Raw genomic sequence first — 18432 nt, 5'->3', positions numbered from 1 at the left:
TTGTTATAATCCTACAAACATATACAGAAAAAGAGGACTTTTCTTACATTTAATAGGAGGTACTTCAATTCACATAGTAGGCTTTATTCGTTTTAAGTATTTAAACTCTATTTATATATCTATCTATATATACACAACTCTCATGCAGCAACCGCCTTCCTGGTCTTTTTCGCCGGAGACTTGATAGACTTGGGCTGCTTCGGCTTCTTCGGAGTAGATTTCTTGCTCCTCTTAGCCGCAACTTTCTTCTTCACCACCGCCGCCGCCTTCGCTTCCTCAACCGCTTTGGGCGCCGCCGCGGCACTGCTCGGTTTCTTCTTCGCTGCGTTAGGTTTAGCCGTTTCGTCCTTCTTACCCGCCTCGGATAGCTTGTAGGAAGCCTTGATTTTGATCAGCTTGCCTTTAGCGGCGCTGTTCTTCAGTTGCAGGCCTAGAATCTTCCGGAAATTCGCCGGCAGTTCTCCATTGTGCTTCTCCTCCATGTGCTTCGCGATCGCGTATGGACTCGAGCCGTTCTTCTCGTTCAGAGCCGACACAGCCTCCTTGATCATCTGCACTAATTTCATTTCAATTCAACCGATTCGATTTCTACAAATTCCGTTTCTGAAATCAATCGTGTTTCTCAGATTAAACACAAAAACAACAGAGAATTGAAATTCTCGGCAATCGACGCAACCGGATCGAATCGATGAGTTCGATCAAAATCAATAGGGCAAAATCAAACAATTGAAACTGTATGCGCACCTGAAAGTAAGGAGGATGAGTCGCAGTTTTTGGAACTTTAGCCTTTTTCTCTTTCGGAACCCTAACCTTCTTCTCCTTAACAGGCTTCGCCGCCGCTTGAGGCTGCTCTGCCGCGCCTGGAGCCTCCCCGGCCGGCTGCTCCACAGTAGGTTTCTCCACTTCTCCGATCGACGCCATTGCAACAATCACAAACACCTCTGTATCACCACACAACTCTATGATCAGTGCAATCGTATCTTTCCATATTTATAACCGGCAAGAATCACTTCAATTGGTTGATTCGATTGAAAGGGGATTGATAAATTACGAAAGAATAAATCAGGCGCGTAAACGTGGATTGTATACAGTCGTCGATTATAAGGTGAATCGGATTGAGACTTGTCGTTCTTATCTATAGACCACTGGGATACAGGGGCGGTTTTTCTTTTCAGTTATTCAGTTTTTTTGCAGGGTATGTGTATTAGAACTTTAGAAGGATGTGTTTTCTAATTAACTTAGAAATTTTGTATCAATTCACAGATTTTGAATTAAGGTTTCAAATTTTTATGTGATTGAAGCCAAGAGAATTCTTGCTCTAATGTGGCTGGAATCATGAAAATTGGTTGAAGTTTCACTTTGTTTTGAGGGTTACCAAATAAAACGTCAAAAGAGGAGGAAAACACCAAGAAAACAGCTTGCATATACAGTTCATGGTTTGATGATTTGTAGTGAATATCCTGTGTTTGGCTCAAATGATATTTTGAGATAATATAATATTTTTTTAATGGAGATAATTACAGTTCAATTCAAATAAAACTACTGAATCAAAATCATATGACGGTTCTAGTTTTGTTTGCAAATTATAAGAAACAGATAGATTTATAAAAAAAAAATCATCATCGTTTAACTTTTTAAAATTATAAATATTTGATTTTAAACTTGTTTTAAAAGTTGAATTTGAATAGTTTTAATAATAAAATTAGAATTTGAAATATATATATATTCCAGTTCAAATTGGTTGTTCGAACCAAAATTGAATCTTCCGTACAAGAGTTATGATAATGTTAATTATCTTAAGTTACTAAATTAGATCTGAATATGTATCCGTAAACAAAAGATAAGAATTTATATATGTAATTATTGACATCTGTGGTTCTGCTGGAGTTAAGAATGTCGGAAAGCCAACAGCAAACAAGCAAATATTAAAAATGTTCTAGTATTGGGTCAGTGAGCGCATGCTGACATTCTCGTTGACAAGAGACATGTGGCACTCACTACAAGTCAGTCAGATCAGTCGTGCCACTTGTTGGTGCTGAAGAAATTTATATGGATATGATAATTGAGAAGACACTTCATGTGTTGCTTGTTTGTCCAAATATAGTCTACTTTCTACTTTCGAAGGTCGAGAAACACACTATTAGACTAAAAAAATGTCAAAAACTTGTCATATACGCTCTGTATATCCTTATAACTAGTCCCTTACTTTCTATTAGCGCACGAAGTGTTAGTATGGGAAGTATACAAGGAAATTACTATTGACATGCTACTCACAAAAAGTTACATAATAATAATAATTATAATAAAAATAGTTAAAATGTAAATGAAAATCTTATGTCTTATAATTGCTACTCACAAAAAGTTATTTTGATGTGGCAAAATATCATATAAAAAATATGCAATAACAATTCAAATATATAATTATCAAGTTAAAAAAAAAAGATTATTTGTTAGTGGTAAACTTATAACGATTCAAGTGTAAATAACCAAGGTATTTTCCCATCTAGAAATTAAAAATTCGTTATACACAGTCGGGGCAAAATGACCCGCCCCCACCCATTAGATGGTCGCAGAACAACCGGACTGACTCGGCGGTTCGATACTTCGATTCAATCGGCGATAGTCATCTTCCCAGTTCCAAGCAAGGACAGGTCATCGGAATCTCTCGAAAATAACCCTATCCATGGGTGCATCAGAGTCAATTCTCTCGAGCTCACAGGTACTTGTTCAAATTCAACCTCTGAACTCCCCAGTTAATTTGAAAATCATTGAAATTTTCTTATTATTTTACTTTTTATGATTTAAGAGGCCGGTCGATGAGATTACCACTGTTTCGGAGCGCGTAGAAGGCGTAGATCCTGTGTTAGAGAAGCTGAGGTCCCTTCAAATTGTGAGCCTTCATTTTGTTTTTGGCTTTTAATTGTTTGTTCGATCATTGTTGAGCTCAAGTGTGTGATATTCGTGTGTATGTGTGTGTGTTTTTATTCGCAATTTCGCAGTCTAAGCCGATCCTGACGTCGCCACTAGCAGAGAGTAGTCTGACAGACATATTGGTGAGAAAGACGCCATATGCTTCGAATTCAGGTATTTACAGAGGGTGCTTATACAGTTATACTTCTTCTTGTTGAATATTTTATTTTGAAAAGATCACACGAGTAGTTCTTGTGCTTTAAAAATGTGCACTTAATTGAACTTGAGGTGGAGTTTTTAATCTATTTGCATCTCTTGGCAGTCAGTTTTAGAGAAGTGAATGCAAGTGTTTAAAATCTGCCAAACTGAATAGTAAACTATCCAACCAATAAATTTATAACTATGGCAATTGGCAAGCATGTCTTAGAGCTGAAGCTAGAGAGTGAACTAATTCTGTTGTGATAAATTGTAATGGAATGCCCACTATCCTTGGCACCAGAACCATATTCACTTTCTGTTTCTATTACTTGCACTTTCTGTCGAAAAGGATCCTATGCTATGAATTATAGTCTATGCTTCTGGTCTGGTAGATACCATTGCATCAACCCTCTTCCATCACGTTTTATTTTGTTCAATCATTTCAAGAAGTAGCAGAATCATCTACTGCAGAACATTCAATTCAAAGATGCTAATTGCCTAATTTTCATTTGAATCTATTCTTTAATCAAGAGTGCACTAATTAGAATGGTTAGTGCCCAGAGGCCATATCCTATTGATGTCTTCTGGCTTGAAACCCACAATGGCAATAGTTGTCTGTCTATAACTTAATCAAGCAATTTTTAGGAAATACTGGGTGCACACATGTGTGTTTGTAAGGCAAGCAGTAAGCGAGAGAGACACCTGAAGTCATGCAAGAGCTGAAGACTGTTGGGCTTTGGAGTTGAGGGTGAACTGTAGGCATATGGTTGTTTAATGTTTAGAATTTTAATGGATTGCTAACTGTTTTCCATTGCTCAACTCGATTATATTCATGTTATTCTGCACTCTTTGTTATGGAAGTACAAAATAAGGTCATGAAACAACAAATAGACACTTTTTGGAGGGGGATAGAGATAATTTTGGTGAATAATGATGTCAATACTTGTGTGCTTGTTATAGGTTGTGTAGACCCAAAAGTCCTACTGGAGCTCTTCTCTACATACCGTAATTGGCAAGAGGATAAGGTCCAGAAGATCAATAAAAAACAGGTTTGCCACATATCATGCATCTTTGAGGCAGTCAATGTTGAAATGTCATCTCTTCATGTTTGATTGTTTTCTGGTGAGGTTAACCTGAGAGCTAGAAGATTGGATCTCTGCCAGATTTCTGTGTATCCTCTTGTCTTTGAGTAATATGTTCACTCCCATCTTATATGGGATTCAATCTCTAAGAAAGTAATTTATAGTCATCTAAAACCAGCTTTCTTCTTATTTTGGTTTTAGTTTTCTCCCTGTGTTCTCTTAGCCTACATTTTGTTTTCAGTCTATCTTTGGTGGGTCAGAGAAGCTTTGGAGGTACAAAAAAAAAAATGCTTGCTAGGTACATTAATAGTACTCATGCTAGTGACTTATACACCACTTGAAGAGTCCCATTCAGGCTTTCACTAAGGACCAAAAACCATTAAAGTGCTTCAACATTTATCTTCTTGTTAACAGCCTGTTTTCTTCACATAAAACATGCTAGTGACTTATGTTTTTTGTTGTTCACTTAACTGAAAATGTCCATAAACATTTTAGGTTGTAGGGGTAAAATGATTACAGCCATCCAGAGGTGTAAAATGACTTCTAGATAAAAGCATGTCATGTTCTTGAAAATGCTCACCTCTCTTCCATGTATCATACTAGTGCAACCTTCAATACTTATAGCCAGCAATCTTTTCTCCTCCTGGTCACCCTCAATTTCCCCCCTTCCTAGTGACTGGCTACATTTCCCCCTCAGAGGTGTTAAATAGACTGAAAATGGTCTCAAATCTGGACCCTTTTTTTGGGTACATTAAGTGATGAAGTTATAGACTGAAAGAACACAAGTGAAGCTGCTGATATAATGGAGCTTGTTGTTGGAGCAGCAAGAAACAATGTTGCTGATGCAACTGTAAAGAAACTTGATTGATTGTTTGAGGCTGTTGATTTTTTCACTATCTACTACTTGTGTTGAATACTTGACTGTGTAAGTCATTTGTCTTGAAGCACCTAAAAGGATGGAATAGAATAAGATGATGAAGACATTTGTATTCAATGTCTGGAGTCTTGTCTTGTATTAAGTGTTTTAACTTATTTTACAGCCTTTTCCCATTATGACAATCTAAAGTCTAAACAAAATTAAACACTAAACAAGTATTTTCCCCCTTTTGTTTAAATACACATAGTGAACAAGGTGCAAGTGTTTTGGCTTCTACAGGAAAAATGAAGAAATTCTTGGAATAAAACATTTCCATTTCTTGGTGATTGATGCAGGAAGAGATAGATAACAAAATAGAAGTGGTAGATGCATTGGCGATTAAGCTTCTTCAGCGGTACAACTACTCAGTCTCAGCAATGAAAGCAACATCACAGCATCTGTCAGAAGGTATACGGAGTATCTAATTTTCTTTTAAAAAATGACAACTATTATGCTGATGGGAGAAAAGAAAAAGCCCTTGTGATAACAGCTTAAGCACATTCGCAAAACTTCATTCTTGTTAAACCTTTCATTCAATTGCACTGCAGTACATGTATTACAAGTGGAACTTGGAGAGTTGAAAGGGAGATTGACTGAGGTAATCAGCAACTGCGATGCGTTGTGCAAGAGGATCGAGTCTGAAGGACCAGAATCGCTTCGATCTTCTATCAAGCCATTTACAGTAGTAGCCTCTGTGAACCCAGAAGATGCTTGCAGATCCAACTCTTTGCAAAGTGACACTGATGACGGGCCCAAGATTGCTTAGAAACTTACTACCACATTTTCCATCCCCTTTCTTTCTTCGTTTTAATTATAGATTGTACACTTTACCATTCCTTATCACGCTCATATAGATAAATGCCATTTATTTCTGGTTGTAGGTGGATTCTGCATTTCTAGCCCCTCCAACTAGTACTTTGTCGGCTGATTGGAGATAAATGATGAAAAGCATTGTTTTGTCCTTGCCCTGGTTGGTTTATTTCCTTTCTTTATTATTATTAATGCATTAGCTGTTGTGATTCATTGTCGACTCTGAGTGTGTGTGTTAACCAAGATTGCAATGAGCCAGAAAACATGTAGATTGGACACATCCTATCTGCTCTAAAATGTGACATTATAAGCTGAAAAGTAAAATGTATATGCTGCCGACACAACCAATTCAAACCATTTCTTAATTGCAGTAAAACTGGATAATAAGTAGAGTAAACTACAGTAAATCCAAGAGATTTTGAATGAAGAACTCAATGACTAAAACTCAGATGTATATTAAGAAGAAAAAATGATTCTGGAAAACAGATAAATGATATTGTTTGTAGCTACCGTTGAGTTGAGTTGAAGTGATTTAAGGTTGTTGCTGGGCATCCATGTATCCAGCATCTACAAGCACCTTCTCCCTTTTAGCCATATCGATATCTTCATCCACCATCATCTTCACCAGCTGCTGAAATCCCACTTTAGGTTTCCACCCCAACACCTTCTTCGCCTTGCTGGCATCGCCTTTCAGATTATCCACCTCCGCCGGCCGGAAGTAGCGCTTGTCAATCACGACGTGATCTTTCCAGTTCAGCCCAACATACCCAAACGCCACCTCCAAGAACTCCTGCACGGTGTGAGACTCCTCCGTGGCCACCACGTAATCGTCCGGCTTCTCCTGCTGAAGCATCATCCACATTGCCTCCACGTAGTCCCCTGCGAAGCCCCAGTCACGTGACGCCTGTAAGTTCCCCAGGAAGAGCTTGCTTTGGAGCCCGATTTTGATCCGCCCTACCGCCCGGGTTATCTTCCGGGTCACGAAATTCTCCCCGCGTCTCGGGGATTCGTGATTGAACAGGATGCCGTTACAGGCGAAGATCCCGTAGGCTTCTCGGTAATTCACGGTGTACCAATGCGCCGCGCATTTGGACACCGCGTAGGGAGATCTCGGATGGAAAGGAGTCGACTCCGACTGCGGCGGCGGAGTGGATCCGAACATCTCCGACGATCCGGCTTGGTAGTACCTCATATGAACCCTACCGGTCGCCGAGATGTGCGACCGCACCGCCTCCAGGAGGCGGAGCGCGCCGGTGGCGACCACGTCGGCGGTGTAATCAGGAATTTCAAACGACACCGCGACGTGAGACTGCGCGGCGAGGTTGTAGACCTCGTCGGGAAGAATTGTATCGAGCCAGCGCCGTAGAGAGGACGCGTCGGTGAGGTCGGCGTAGTGGAGCTTCATACGCGCCTTGTGAGCATTGTGCGGATCGATGTAGATGTGATTGATCCTCTGCGTATTGAAATTCGAAGATCTACGAATGAGACCGTGAACTTCATAGCCTTTGTCGAGGAGAAGTTCAGTGAGGTATGAGCCGTCTTGGCCAGTGATTCCAGTTATCAGTGCGATTTTCCGGGGAGTTTGAAGCGCCGGAGATGGCATTTCGGCGCCGTTGGCGTTGGTGGATTCGGATCTGTCACCGCCGGAAGCCATCTTGGGAAAATGGGGCAAAATGGAAATGAAGACTTGGCCGTATCTAATTGACTCACTATATAATCACAACCAAAGTTGATTGTCAGAAGTCTAGAATATATTCTCAAAAATCAAAATTAGTACCCCCTTTAAATACACTAAATTATGGAAATCATACCTATGATTTTAGTATCTAATTTAATTTAATACATTATGAAAATCGTTTCCAAATCTATATTTGATATCTATTTTAAGTAATTTAATTATGAGAATTATTTTTATACTATAATAGTTTTAATATCTTAAATTTTTTATATCTATTTTAAGGTAATTAATTATGAAAATTGTTTCTAGCACTATATCGATTTTAATATCTTGATTCTTAATATCTATTTTAATTTAATAAATTATGAAAATTTTTAAAGGTTATCATGGTTTTAATATTTTGATTCTTGATATCAATTTTAAGTTAATAAATTATGAAAATCGTTCAAAGATTATATTTGATATCTATATTAAATTATTTAATTATGATAATTGTTTCGAACATTATAATGGTTTAATATCTTGATTCTTAATATCTATTTTAAGTTAATTAATTATGAAAAATATGCAGCTACTATGTAGTGTGATGGCATCCCGAATCATGAGTATTTCAAAAAAAATTTATGAAAATCATTTTTAAAACTATAACGATTTTAATATCTTGATCTTGATATGTATTTTATGGTTAATAAATTATGAAAATTGTTTCTAAGACTATAACGATTTTAAAATCTTGATTCTTGATATATATTTTAAGTTAATAAATTATGAAAATTGATTCTAAGACAATAACGGTTTTAATATCTTGATTCTTGACATCTATTTTAAGGTAATAAATTATAAAAATTGATTCTAACACTAATGATTTTAATATCTTGATTTTTAATTTAATTTAATAAATTATGAAAATCGTTTATGGACTATAATGATTTTAAAATTTTGGTTGGACTGATTTACCCCTTGATATGGATTAATTGCCCTATGTAATCAAGTGTATAGCAATGCATGTAATAATGTGAAGTAGAGAGGAAAACTTAGCCCAAAAAAGTCATCTTATTAATTGCTCTTTCATAAAGTAGAGAGTATCAAGAGTCTTCTGGCTTGTTAGGCCGGTGGAGAAGCAGAGAGGGGCCAAAAAATCCTTTGCATAGATTTAGCACCTATACTCGTGGTTAAGATTTGTCCACGTCCACTAAGGGAAATCATCACTTGTGGAAATTGAACCTGAGTTTTCCTAGAATTCATCCTCACAAAAGAGAGTTCACTTGCCACTTAAACTACTCCATTAGGTTTGTCCATTGTTAATTTAATGTGTGATTGTCTGTTGTGATCCAGTTCAAAATTTTGATAAGTATTACACTTTTTTCACACAAGTAATTTTTCTCATGTGCTACGATAGCAAAACAAAGTAGCAGATGCTCTTGTAAAAATGGGGAGAACTTGAGCGCGTAGTTGGAGAGAGTTTGAGAGCCCTCCGTGGGAGATTTGTCAATCGCGTGAGGAAAACAAACTGGAGTGTTGCTGGTTTAGACATGTCTTGGTGAGGAGCCTCTCTTAAGGTCCTGGGGCGTCACGCTCCACTTCGAACCAAAAAGAAATTTTTTTATCATAAATAACTTTTCAACCCCTTAAACATTATATTGTTTTCATATTATTTTTATACATGTATACATATATAATCATACAATATAGGAATAAGGATCAAATAGGCACCGAACTACACACGAAATTGCAATTAGGCCATTGAACTCAAAAACAATGCAATTGGGTCCCTGAACTACACAAATTCATGCAAATTAACCAAAAGTGACTTGTTGACTTGATCTTCCGGTTACCAACTTTAAAATAATATTTTAAAATAATTTTAAATTAATTAATTAATTAAAATTAAAATTAAAAAAAATAGGAACAAGTCAATTGGTTTTTTTTTTTAATTTTAATTTAATTGTAGTTCAGGACCAAATTGCATTGTTTTTGAGTTCAATGGCCTAATTGCAGTTTCGTGTGTAGTTCGGTGGCCTATTTGACCCTTATTCTTATATATACAAGTATTAAAGTGTAATTAGATTATGAGGTTAGGACTTAGGAGCCTCAAAATCTGTTCAAACGGAGTACACAGTTCACTGTTCGTGATACGTTGCGGGACTAACACAATCGGAGCATTTTCGAATCTGACCCACGCCGGAGTTTCTTGCGACGATGAGTCGTAGCTTGGGAATACCGGTGAAGCTTCTGCACGAGTCGACGGGGCACGTCGTCACCGTGGAGATGAAGAGCGGCGAGCTCTACAGAGGAAGCATGTTGGAGTGCGAGGACAACTGGAACTGCCAACTGGAGAACATCACTTACACTGCCAAAGTATGCATTTCTCTTTCTCGCTTTTCTATCAATGCTTTCTTCGCTGCTTCTTAAACCCTAGCTCTAAATCTTCGATACTAGGACGGAGAAGATAGATTAAAATATCAGGGAGTGCGAAATTTGAAATTTAATTGGTTCATTTGCAAACATTATTACTCCGTATAAATTAGAACAAAATGTGGACTGCATAACTTAGAGTAGTTACTTAATAGTAATGGTGGTTAAGGAATTGATCTTCTAGTGTAGACTCAACTTTTGTGAAGATTTTAATTGCGAAGTATAGAGCTAAGCTCTCCATTGATCATGTGAATAATTTTTAATGTTTAGGGTTTTAAATCCTTGCTAAACAAAGAAGAGGCTTTTGCCTCATTTCTAGCTATGAAAGACTATCATTTTAGTGTTTGAAGCAGCTTATGCTTTTTGAAGTAGATAAGCTCATTGGCCAAACACGCACCATGTCTAAATCAATTTAAGATCCTTTATTCAAAGTTTACAAATTATATGTGATGGAAATAAATTTGTGAAAGCGGCACTCAAGGCATGACTCTGTGGAAATAAATTTGTGAAAGCGGCACTCAAGGCATGACTCTGCAGTCAGTATGCAATTTGTCTTGCACTCAAGGCATGACTCTGCAGTCAGTATGCAATTTGTCTTCATGTTGAATTGTAGAATTTCTACTTTTCTAGAACATCTTTTCTCCTATAGCTTATAGCTCCAATAATGACTTCTTAAAGATATCATTAATGCTGATTTGCTGAATGAATTCTTCTTTGCCTGGAAATAAATTTGTGAAAGCGGCACTCAAGGCATGACTCTGCAGTCAGTATGCAATTTGTCTTCATGTTGAATTGTAGAATTTCTACTTTTCTAGAACATCTTTTCTCCTATAGCTTAGAGCTCCAATAATGCCTTCTTAAAGATATCATTAATGCTGATTTGCTGAATGAATTCTTCTTTGTTTCTTTGCCTGGAAAAAGGGATTAAAAAAAACCCTCATAAAATACAAAGTAATAATTTTGACACCTTCATATTATTAAGACATTAACTAGTCACTTATCATATCATATATCTATCTGTTGCAGTGAATTTCTACTTGAAAATTTTGTTTTTTGGATGGACTGGAGGCATCTGACTAGGAGAAATTAAACATTAAGGAGAAAACTTGTAAGAGGTTGGTTAATTAGGAAAGGACTTAACTACATATGGTAATACAGAAAATAGGCTGCTTGTGGCTCAGCAAAAAGGATCTTTAAATTTGTAAAATGTTTCCATCTTTCTGACATTTACTTGATGAATAAAATATTTTAGTTGCAAAAAATTAAATAATTACTCATCTTTTAGTGTATTGAAAAGATCTAAGTAGCCATGTAAGTTATATATATATTCTTTAACAACATCTTTGGTTCACATAACAAATTTTGGAGGAAGAGAAATTCTATTCCATAGGAAATGAAATAGGCAAAGAATAAAATAAGAATTCTATTCATTGTTTGTTTCGTGAAAGGAATAGACTCCAAGAATTGTACTCCCGTCTAGGCTTGCAAATGAGCCGACCGAGCTTGAGCTCAAAGTTGACCGATCTTGAGCCGAGCTTTCACCGAGTGGCTCGCAAGCCACTCGACTTTATATATGACCACTTGTGTTGGGTGCTACTTCCACTATTCAAATTTATGACCACTTTAAGACTAGTTAGATACTCCCTGTGCTCTATTTTACCTATCATATTTACTATTTTGTGGTTCTTCTGTATTTTCCAACATATCCCACATTAATCTTGGGCATCGTGATGCACTGTATGCTCTGTCCTCTTCTTCTGAATTAGTTTAGGATTATTATCATGAATGCAAAAAGTATTTTCTCCTCTTCTAGAGGTTGTAAATTCCTTTTACAGTGTACCAATTATTGCTAATTGTTTAAGGGATATGATCTGTTTTCATTTATTTAATGTCTGAAGATCTCCACAACTTTACCTCTGTTTTTCAGAAGATGTCTCCATTGTGTAAACCCATGACCTGATGGGCCATTGGATGAAGAGTTAGCAACCATACCAAGCCCAAAATCATTCATTGAAATGCTTAGGAATCAACAGTAGTGGGTCAAGGAGTTGTAAAACTTGTCAACCAGTTGCTTTACAATAGCATTAATTAAATCTTATTCCTTTAGGGGCATTTTCAGATGTCATCATGAATGGCTGGAACTAACTTTAGCATCTGATAGGGAATATGATCAAGGGATCCAAATTCCATGGTATTGGGGAGCTGAAATCAAGGAATTACAAATTGATTGATTATCTTTGATTGAATCTCTCCTATTTATATTTTATAGACTATAAATAACACATTCTCTTAGAAGGGAAATATGCAGCGATTGTTAGAAATAATAAGCAATAAGGTGAGGGGTAAGACTTAAGAGCCATTCTTGCTGGAGAGTACGATTCTGTATCTCTTGTATTTTCTTTCCTACTTTCCAATACACCTATTTCCTGTTTCTTTATTCAAATCTCTCTGTCTGCCTCTTTACCCTATCAGCATCATACATGCTTGTAAGTTTTTAAGATAATAATAGGAAGAGTGCTGATAAGATGCCATAGTCATACCCTAGAAACATGCCTCTTCCATTGGCATTTCTAAAATATATATGTTGTAATGCTAAATACTATAAGTAATATTTAGATGTCTTAGAAGAGGCTGAATCCCCACTACCTTCATATGTATCAGAAAAAGGAACTTTTAGCTAAAATCAAGTGTATCAGATAAAGCTAAATACTACAGGAATTCCTAACTATTGTGTATATGCTCTATTAAAATTGCATTAGTTGCTAACTTTTGGTAATTTTGCTCAGGATGGAAGGGTTTCACAACTTGAACATGTTTTTGTTCGAGGAAGCAAAGTCAGGTATATAACAAGTTCTTGTCATTTCTAGTTTTTTTTTTTTTCCTGACTTGAGCATATGTTAACTTGTGTGAATTTTCAGATTCATGATAATTCCTGATATGCTTAAGAATGCTCCTATGTTCAAGCGTCTAGATGCTAAAATCAAGGTACTTTCCTTGGTGGGCTCTGTGTTTAATCCTCATTTTATCTTCTGGTTTCCTAATGTTTGAAGTTATTTATTTTAGGGCAAAGGCACATCACTTGGAGTTGGACGAGGACGTGCCATTGCCATGCGAGCCAAAGTGAGTTTTATTTCTTTTATTCTCCAATGTTGTTGACTATATTCTATTTGGTTTAAATATAAGAGTAAACTCATGGCATGCTACATTACTGATTACTGTCTCATGTAATTTGAAAACTTACGTGTAAGGTACGGCTCTTTAGATCTTGCTTGGCTGTTGGGAGTTTTGATTATAGTGAAAAACTGTTTGGTAGGGTGAAACTGAAAAGAGGAATAGTGTTCTTTCAAATATAGACAGATATTGTATTATTGTAGAGTAACATCAACCATCATTCATTGACAAAAGGCGGGTCACTGTCTAATTTCTTGTTGGCAGGCGCAGGCTGCAGGTCGAGGAGCTGCACCTGGCAGGGGTGTTGTGCCACCTGTAAGGAGGTGAATACCCCAGGCAAGTCATGGTTTACTCCGCTTTTGATTTCATGAATCATCTCTAAACCTTGCTTGAGAATTTGCATATGCTTGGCTTCCTATTAGAAGGCTGTTGGAAGTACAACTTCTGTTCTACCGACAAACACCTTGACTCCGTTTAGAATTGTGGGGTTACCCAGTTTCTACTGTTCTTTTAATGTCTTTACCATTGCATTTTTTTTCCTTACATATTATACTTACCATCTTGTTACTGCAATTCGGTTCAGTGAATGCCTTGTTCTTGGACATCTTTTTTTGTTTTGCAACTTTTATGGGCACACTACAGAATTTTTGAAGCAAAAGTCTCTTTTAATATATGCATCTAATACATACTTAGCGATATATAGTCTGAAATACATCAAATAGTTGTTTCAATTTCATTACTCTCATTGAGAATCGACTCATTGGCCTTCGAGCGTGAGTCATCATAAGTCTAAATTTCACTATCTTTTTTTTTGGATGATGAGGGAAACTCCACAACCCTTTCGGGTGTAGGCAAATCTCGCATTGCGACTCTAAACGGTAAAGGACCAAAAGAAAGTAAACAAGCCTAGGTTGGTTACCTATAGTTGATCGGCTCAAACCAAGGGGTAAAAGATTCGAACTTGTGACCTTGTAGTTACAAGTGTGGATGTCTTGCCATCTTGGTTGGGTTACTCCTAGTGTGTTTGGAAATCAGGAAAATGATTTCTAAAAAATAATTCATTTTTTAGAAAATAATTTCATTTTCAGTGTGATTGCATTATGGAAAATTGTCTTGATGTGTTTGGTTCATTTTATGAAAAATGAGTATAATCGTATAATTAAACATTTTAATTATTTTATTTAGAATATAAAACTATTTTTGATAATACTAAAAATAATATATTTATTAAAAATAAATTTAAAAAAAAAACAAACAAACAAACTTAACCTATGGTTTCTGTTGGAGTGTTGTCCATGGTGTTGTGGTGCTGTGGAAAATGACTTCTGCCAAATTTTGGTGGAAGTCATTTTCCTCCAAATCAAATATATTTTTCCACAAAAAATGATTTTCGTTTTCGTTTACTTGATTTTCTAGGGATATCCAAACACAATTATTTTCTGAGTTTTCAAACAGACCCTAAATTTCACAATCTTCCTTCCATAGAATGTATCCAAAGAAGAAAAAGAAAAAAAATTACAGGAATCCATCACTGTTCTTTGAGTTGTATTAGGTGTTTCCTATAATCAACAAGCACGATGATGTTTTGAGTATGGGAGAAAGTCAGAGTTGGCCTGTTTATGTGTATGGCCTATGGGTTGTTTCGAGTGTTTCGAGGTTACAATTATGGTGCATCGTATATTTCAGTGTTGAATATCTAAGGAGCAATTCTGAGCTAGCCAGGCGGTGAAGGCAGCACTTGCATGATGAGAGAAACATAACCATGTTCTCGAGTTTGGCGACGACGATAACCTAATTGCATACCAATTAAGATCCAGAAATGTTTTTAGTCATCATATCCAACTGCTTACCTCTTGTTGAACTTTTATCAAACACCTGTTGGGCATGCTCATCGTTTATCATACATAACATAACTCACGCTGATCTGGTATCAAACATGATTAGGCGAGCAGATGAAAGACAATTAAGCCATTCTGTCCATTGCCTAAGGTTTGAATTGATGCAGAAAAAGATTGATAACAAGCAGGAAGGGTTCAGCCATACGCAAGTACGTACCAATACCTATCATTGCTTCATTGGAAATCACATTATATTGCTATTTAGTTTTTGAGTACTACGAATCTGTTACAATATAATATCTATTCATATCTACTTTCTCAACCTACCGAAACATAAAGAGTTAATACTGTTCTCACTGAAGCTCGAACACATGACTTCACGAGCCATTCCGTGTCACTAGATCACAAGATCATTGGCTTGGTATATTGGTGTTTAGTTTATAACCATTAAAATTGTCTTATTTCTGACCAAATAATAGGCTACATTCCTCAATTATTTTATTAGGCAAACCGCTACTTACTTGAAAAGGGCACAAATAGGGTACCCCTATTTAGCTAGGCTAGGCTAGGCTGTTAGATTAGAATAAAATCTTGCTTTTTAATCCATTGATGATGTGAGTGATTAGTGGCACTTTTGGTTAATCACACTGTTCACATGTGATGTTTGCACCCATTTTAACCTTATTTTTAATTATTATAATTTATTTGTGCTGCCAATAAAAGATAAGTCAGAAAATCAACTCTTTATGTATTTCTCTGAGCTGTGGGGAAATCTAAATATCATGGAGCTGATTTAGGAATATCCTGATGGGGTCCCTTCGTCCATGTGCACTGATGAATTGTGTGTCCTTCCCTCATTTGCTCAATTTATCAACTCATGTTAAACCTGAGGTGTGATTGAGTGTGAGAGACTCATAAATTTTTAACCAAACGTCAAGGGATCGATTCTTGTTCTTGGGGATGAAACAATTTTAAATCTCCAATTTAACAAGGATTAGTCACTGTGCCCGACGGTAAATACCCTAGGTTCCATCCAAAAAAATAAAGCTTTTGGGTTTAATTTATACAATTTTCTTGAGATCTAAAGAGAAATAATCATTAGCTTCATAGTCATACAATGAGAAATTTGATTGTTATTTGATACCCTTTGGCCTTTGGATAGAAACACCTAGCTTGTGCATTGTCCTTGGAGAGTTGATTGTGTTTGAGAAAGTTATGCACGCAACAATCTAAAATTTTCAACATGCATGCATGTTATCACATCATATTACATCAATAGGCCACCCACAACAATCTATGGCTTAAGAGAACTAAACTTTCATACAAACAATTAAATGTGTCTTGACCAAAATATATGGACACAATAATTTAAAATTCACACTATACATGAGAAACCAAGGTTCTATTTGGGTATTGAAAAGTGATTAGAGCAGTGGCTGTGCGATTGAAATAGTTGGATTAGCTATATAATTACACATATCTATATTAATTATATCACGGTAAAAATTTCTATTATCTCCATCAAAGCTAAGCCCTAGCTAAACAATGATACTTTTAGAGATTGAAGTAAGTCATATCAATGGAGGTCTTCTAAGTTCTAGCATGTGTTGCTACTTGGCAGTGGGTACAAAGGCATATGGGACCCCTATTTCTAACCCAAAATTCCTCATTTTTTTTAATTTCTCTAAATGAATAGAATCTGGTCTTGCTAAAAACACATTACAATAATGCATCTCTGTCTTTTATCTAATGTTTTTTTCTTAATTATTAATTTGCTTTTAAATTTGTAATGAGAAGAGATAAAAGAGTTTATGGTGATATGTATATAAAATTGTGTTAGTAATCTTTCAAATATTTGTGATCTCACCTAAACCATTTATGTAAGTGATCTTCTTAGAATCAGAATGCCATCCCACTTATTGCTGAGCTAAGTCTTGTCGGAGTAAAGATTTTATTCCTCTTTTGGAATCAAAACTTGCTTGTTTGCAAACATATATTGTGTGTATATATATATAATATAAGAATATATTTATATGTCTTTTGTAGTTATATCTGTTTTTTTTTTCTTAAACCAAAATAGAGCATAGAATTACAAATTGTCATAAATAAAAGGAGAGGAAAAGACTCTTATGCTCTTAGATTATATTGTAAACTCCTAACTTCTGTTAACAAATGAGCTACATGATTTACTGATTGTCTGACATGTAATAGGTTAATGCATATGATGATATTTTGGACATTTTAAATTCGAAATGAAACATTTATAAAGTCGAGTACTAAAAATGAAAAATAAAATAAAATTTTAAATTATAAGTAAAAATGCCATTTTAATTTGGAAAAAACCTAGAATATATCACATTGATTTTATTGTAGGGAGTACCTTTGAAACTTTGGCACATTGGTTTGGTGAGCAACATAAATAGAATAGGAATATGGTATTTTCACCATCTTTGGGAAAAGGTGCATGAGAAATTGAGGTGCGAAAGCAGTCCAAGTGTTTGAATTTTATGACACATGCAATTGAATCCATAGAAAAAGATTGTTGAATTAATGGTATTAATTCCATGTCAGATCAGTTGTCATCAATTTTTGGTATGAATTGAAAGACCAAACCTACCACTATAGCATTGTGTTTATATCAAACTATTTTCGAAAAAAAAAAAAGATTATTAGCACTTCAAAGTCACATCATTCAATACAATTAAATATCTTTGGGTAGGTATGACTTTGAAAACTTTAATATACAGTAATTGATTCTAGAAAAAAAAATTTTACTTTATTGACTATAATCATATGGGGAGTATAAAATTTGTCTTTCAATCTGCCTACACAAAGTTGGAAAACGCTAATAAATTCTTTAACAAGTCCAAAGGTTAAACACCCTAACTCACAAGACCTAAGAATTACATTTGAACTCAAACTCTTCTGATTTTAGTGTGTATGAGAAATTTACATTATTAGTTAAAATTTGTTGATATAATCGTGAAACTGCACATTAAATTTGATGGTATATATGTGAGTGTTTTTTTTTTAATAATGGTATGAAGTTGTGTGGTTCTGCAACATCAGAAATAATTTGAATCAAATTTGTCTTGCATGTAATTAATATTGCGATTTAATAACTTTGAAGAATGGTATAATGGAGGGGGAGATAAGATAATAAAGAGAGTGGACAAAAATGGTTATTTTTCATATACTTGTGAAGGGTGCAAGCAAAGCTAGCTAAGCCATCCATGCACACCAACATATGCATACATACATTTGCAAGCCCAGAAAAGTGTTAGATCAAACATCATCATATACTAAGATTCTAGTCAGTTATTTTTTCTTCTTTAGAGTTGCCAGAGAAACTCGCAGCCACTACTAAGGTGGTATCTGCTCAAATCAAGAAGGTCAACAGATATCGCTCCACCA

General features: G+C 35.7%; 4 protein-coding genes across 5 annotated transcripts; 2 read left to right on the top strand and 2 right to left on the bottom strand.

Annotated features, from left to right (window-relative positions):
- LOC116018830 (histone H1) lies at nucleotides 1-1025 on the bottom strand. The gene is made up of 2 exons (XM_031258836.1): nucleotides 745-1025; nucleotides 1-551 (listed from the first exon to the last, which is right to left on the bottom strand). Exons 1-2 carry the CDS (start codon nucleotides 919-921, stop codon nucleotides 141-143), a joined length of 588 nt encoding a protein of 195 aa, XP_031114696.1. The 5' UTR covers nucleotides 922-1025; the 3' UTR covers nucleotides 1-140.
- Nucleotides 1026-2540: 1515 nt separating this feature from the next.
- On the top strand, nucleotides 2541-6069 carry LOC116019387. Its single transcript, XM_031259565.1, has 6 exons — nucleotides 2541-2719; nucleotides 2807-2890; nucleotides 3000-3084; nucleotides 4069-4157; nucleotides 5403-5514; nucleotides 5655-6069. The coding sequence occupies exons 1-6, from the start codon at nucleotides 2684-2686 to the stop codon at nucleotides 5870-5872; spliced, it is 624 nt and encodes a 207-aa protein (XP_031115425.1). The 5' UTR covers nucleotides 2541-2683; the 3' UTR covers nucleotides 5873-6069.
- Nucleotides 6070-6255: 186 nt separating this feature from the next.
- On the bottom strand, nucleotides 6256-7650 carry LOC116019386 (GDP-mannose 4,6 dehydratase 1). Its single transcript, XM_031259564.1, has one exon. It carries the CDS (start codon nucleotides 7568-7570, stop codon nucleotides 6449-6451), a length of 1122 nt encoding a protein of 373 aa, XP_031115424.1. The 5' UTR covers nucleotides 7571-7650; the 3' UTR covers nucleotides 6256-6448.
- Nucleotides 7651-8993: 1343 nt separating this feature from the next.
- Nucleotides 8994-13862, top strand: LOC116019388 (small nuclear ribonucleoprotein SmD3a-like). Of its 2 annotated transcripts, none has more exons than XM_031259567.1 (6): nucleotides 8994-9134; nucleotides 9674-9952; nucleotides 12796-12848; nucleotides 12928-12994; nucleotides 13073-13129; nucleotides 13445-13862. In XM_031259567.1, exons 2-6 carry the CDS (start codon nucleotides 9794-9796, stop codon nucleotides 13505-13507), a joined length of 399 nt encoding a protein of 132 aa, XP_031115427.1. In that variant the 5' UTR covers nucleotides 8994-9134; nucleotides 9674-9793; the 3' UTR covers nucleotides 13508-13862. The 2 variants fall into 2 exon arrangements, with proteins under 2 accessions (XP_031115427.1, XP_031115426.1); XM_031259566.1 differs by having other exon boundaries at nucleotides 9661-9952.
- The last annotated feature ends 4570 nt before the right edge of the window (nucleotides 13863-18432 follow it).

This window comes from Ipomoea triloba, chromosome 5 (genome assembly GCF_003576645.1).
Source record: "Ipomoea triloba cultivar NCNSP0323 chromosome 5, ASM357664v1".
In the NCBI taxonomy this organism is placed as follows: domain Eukaryota; kingdom Viridiplantae; phylum Streptophyta; class Magnoliopsida; order Solanales; family Convolvulaceae; genus Ipomoea; species Ipomoea triloba.
Note: the sequence above shows the minus strand (reverse complement) of the source record. Positions and strands in the feature narration are given on the sequence as shown.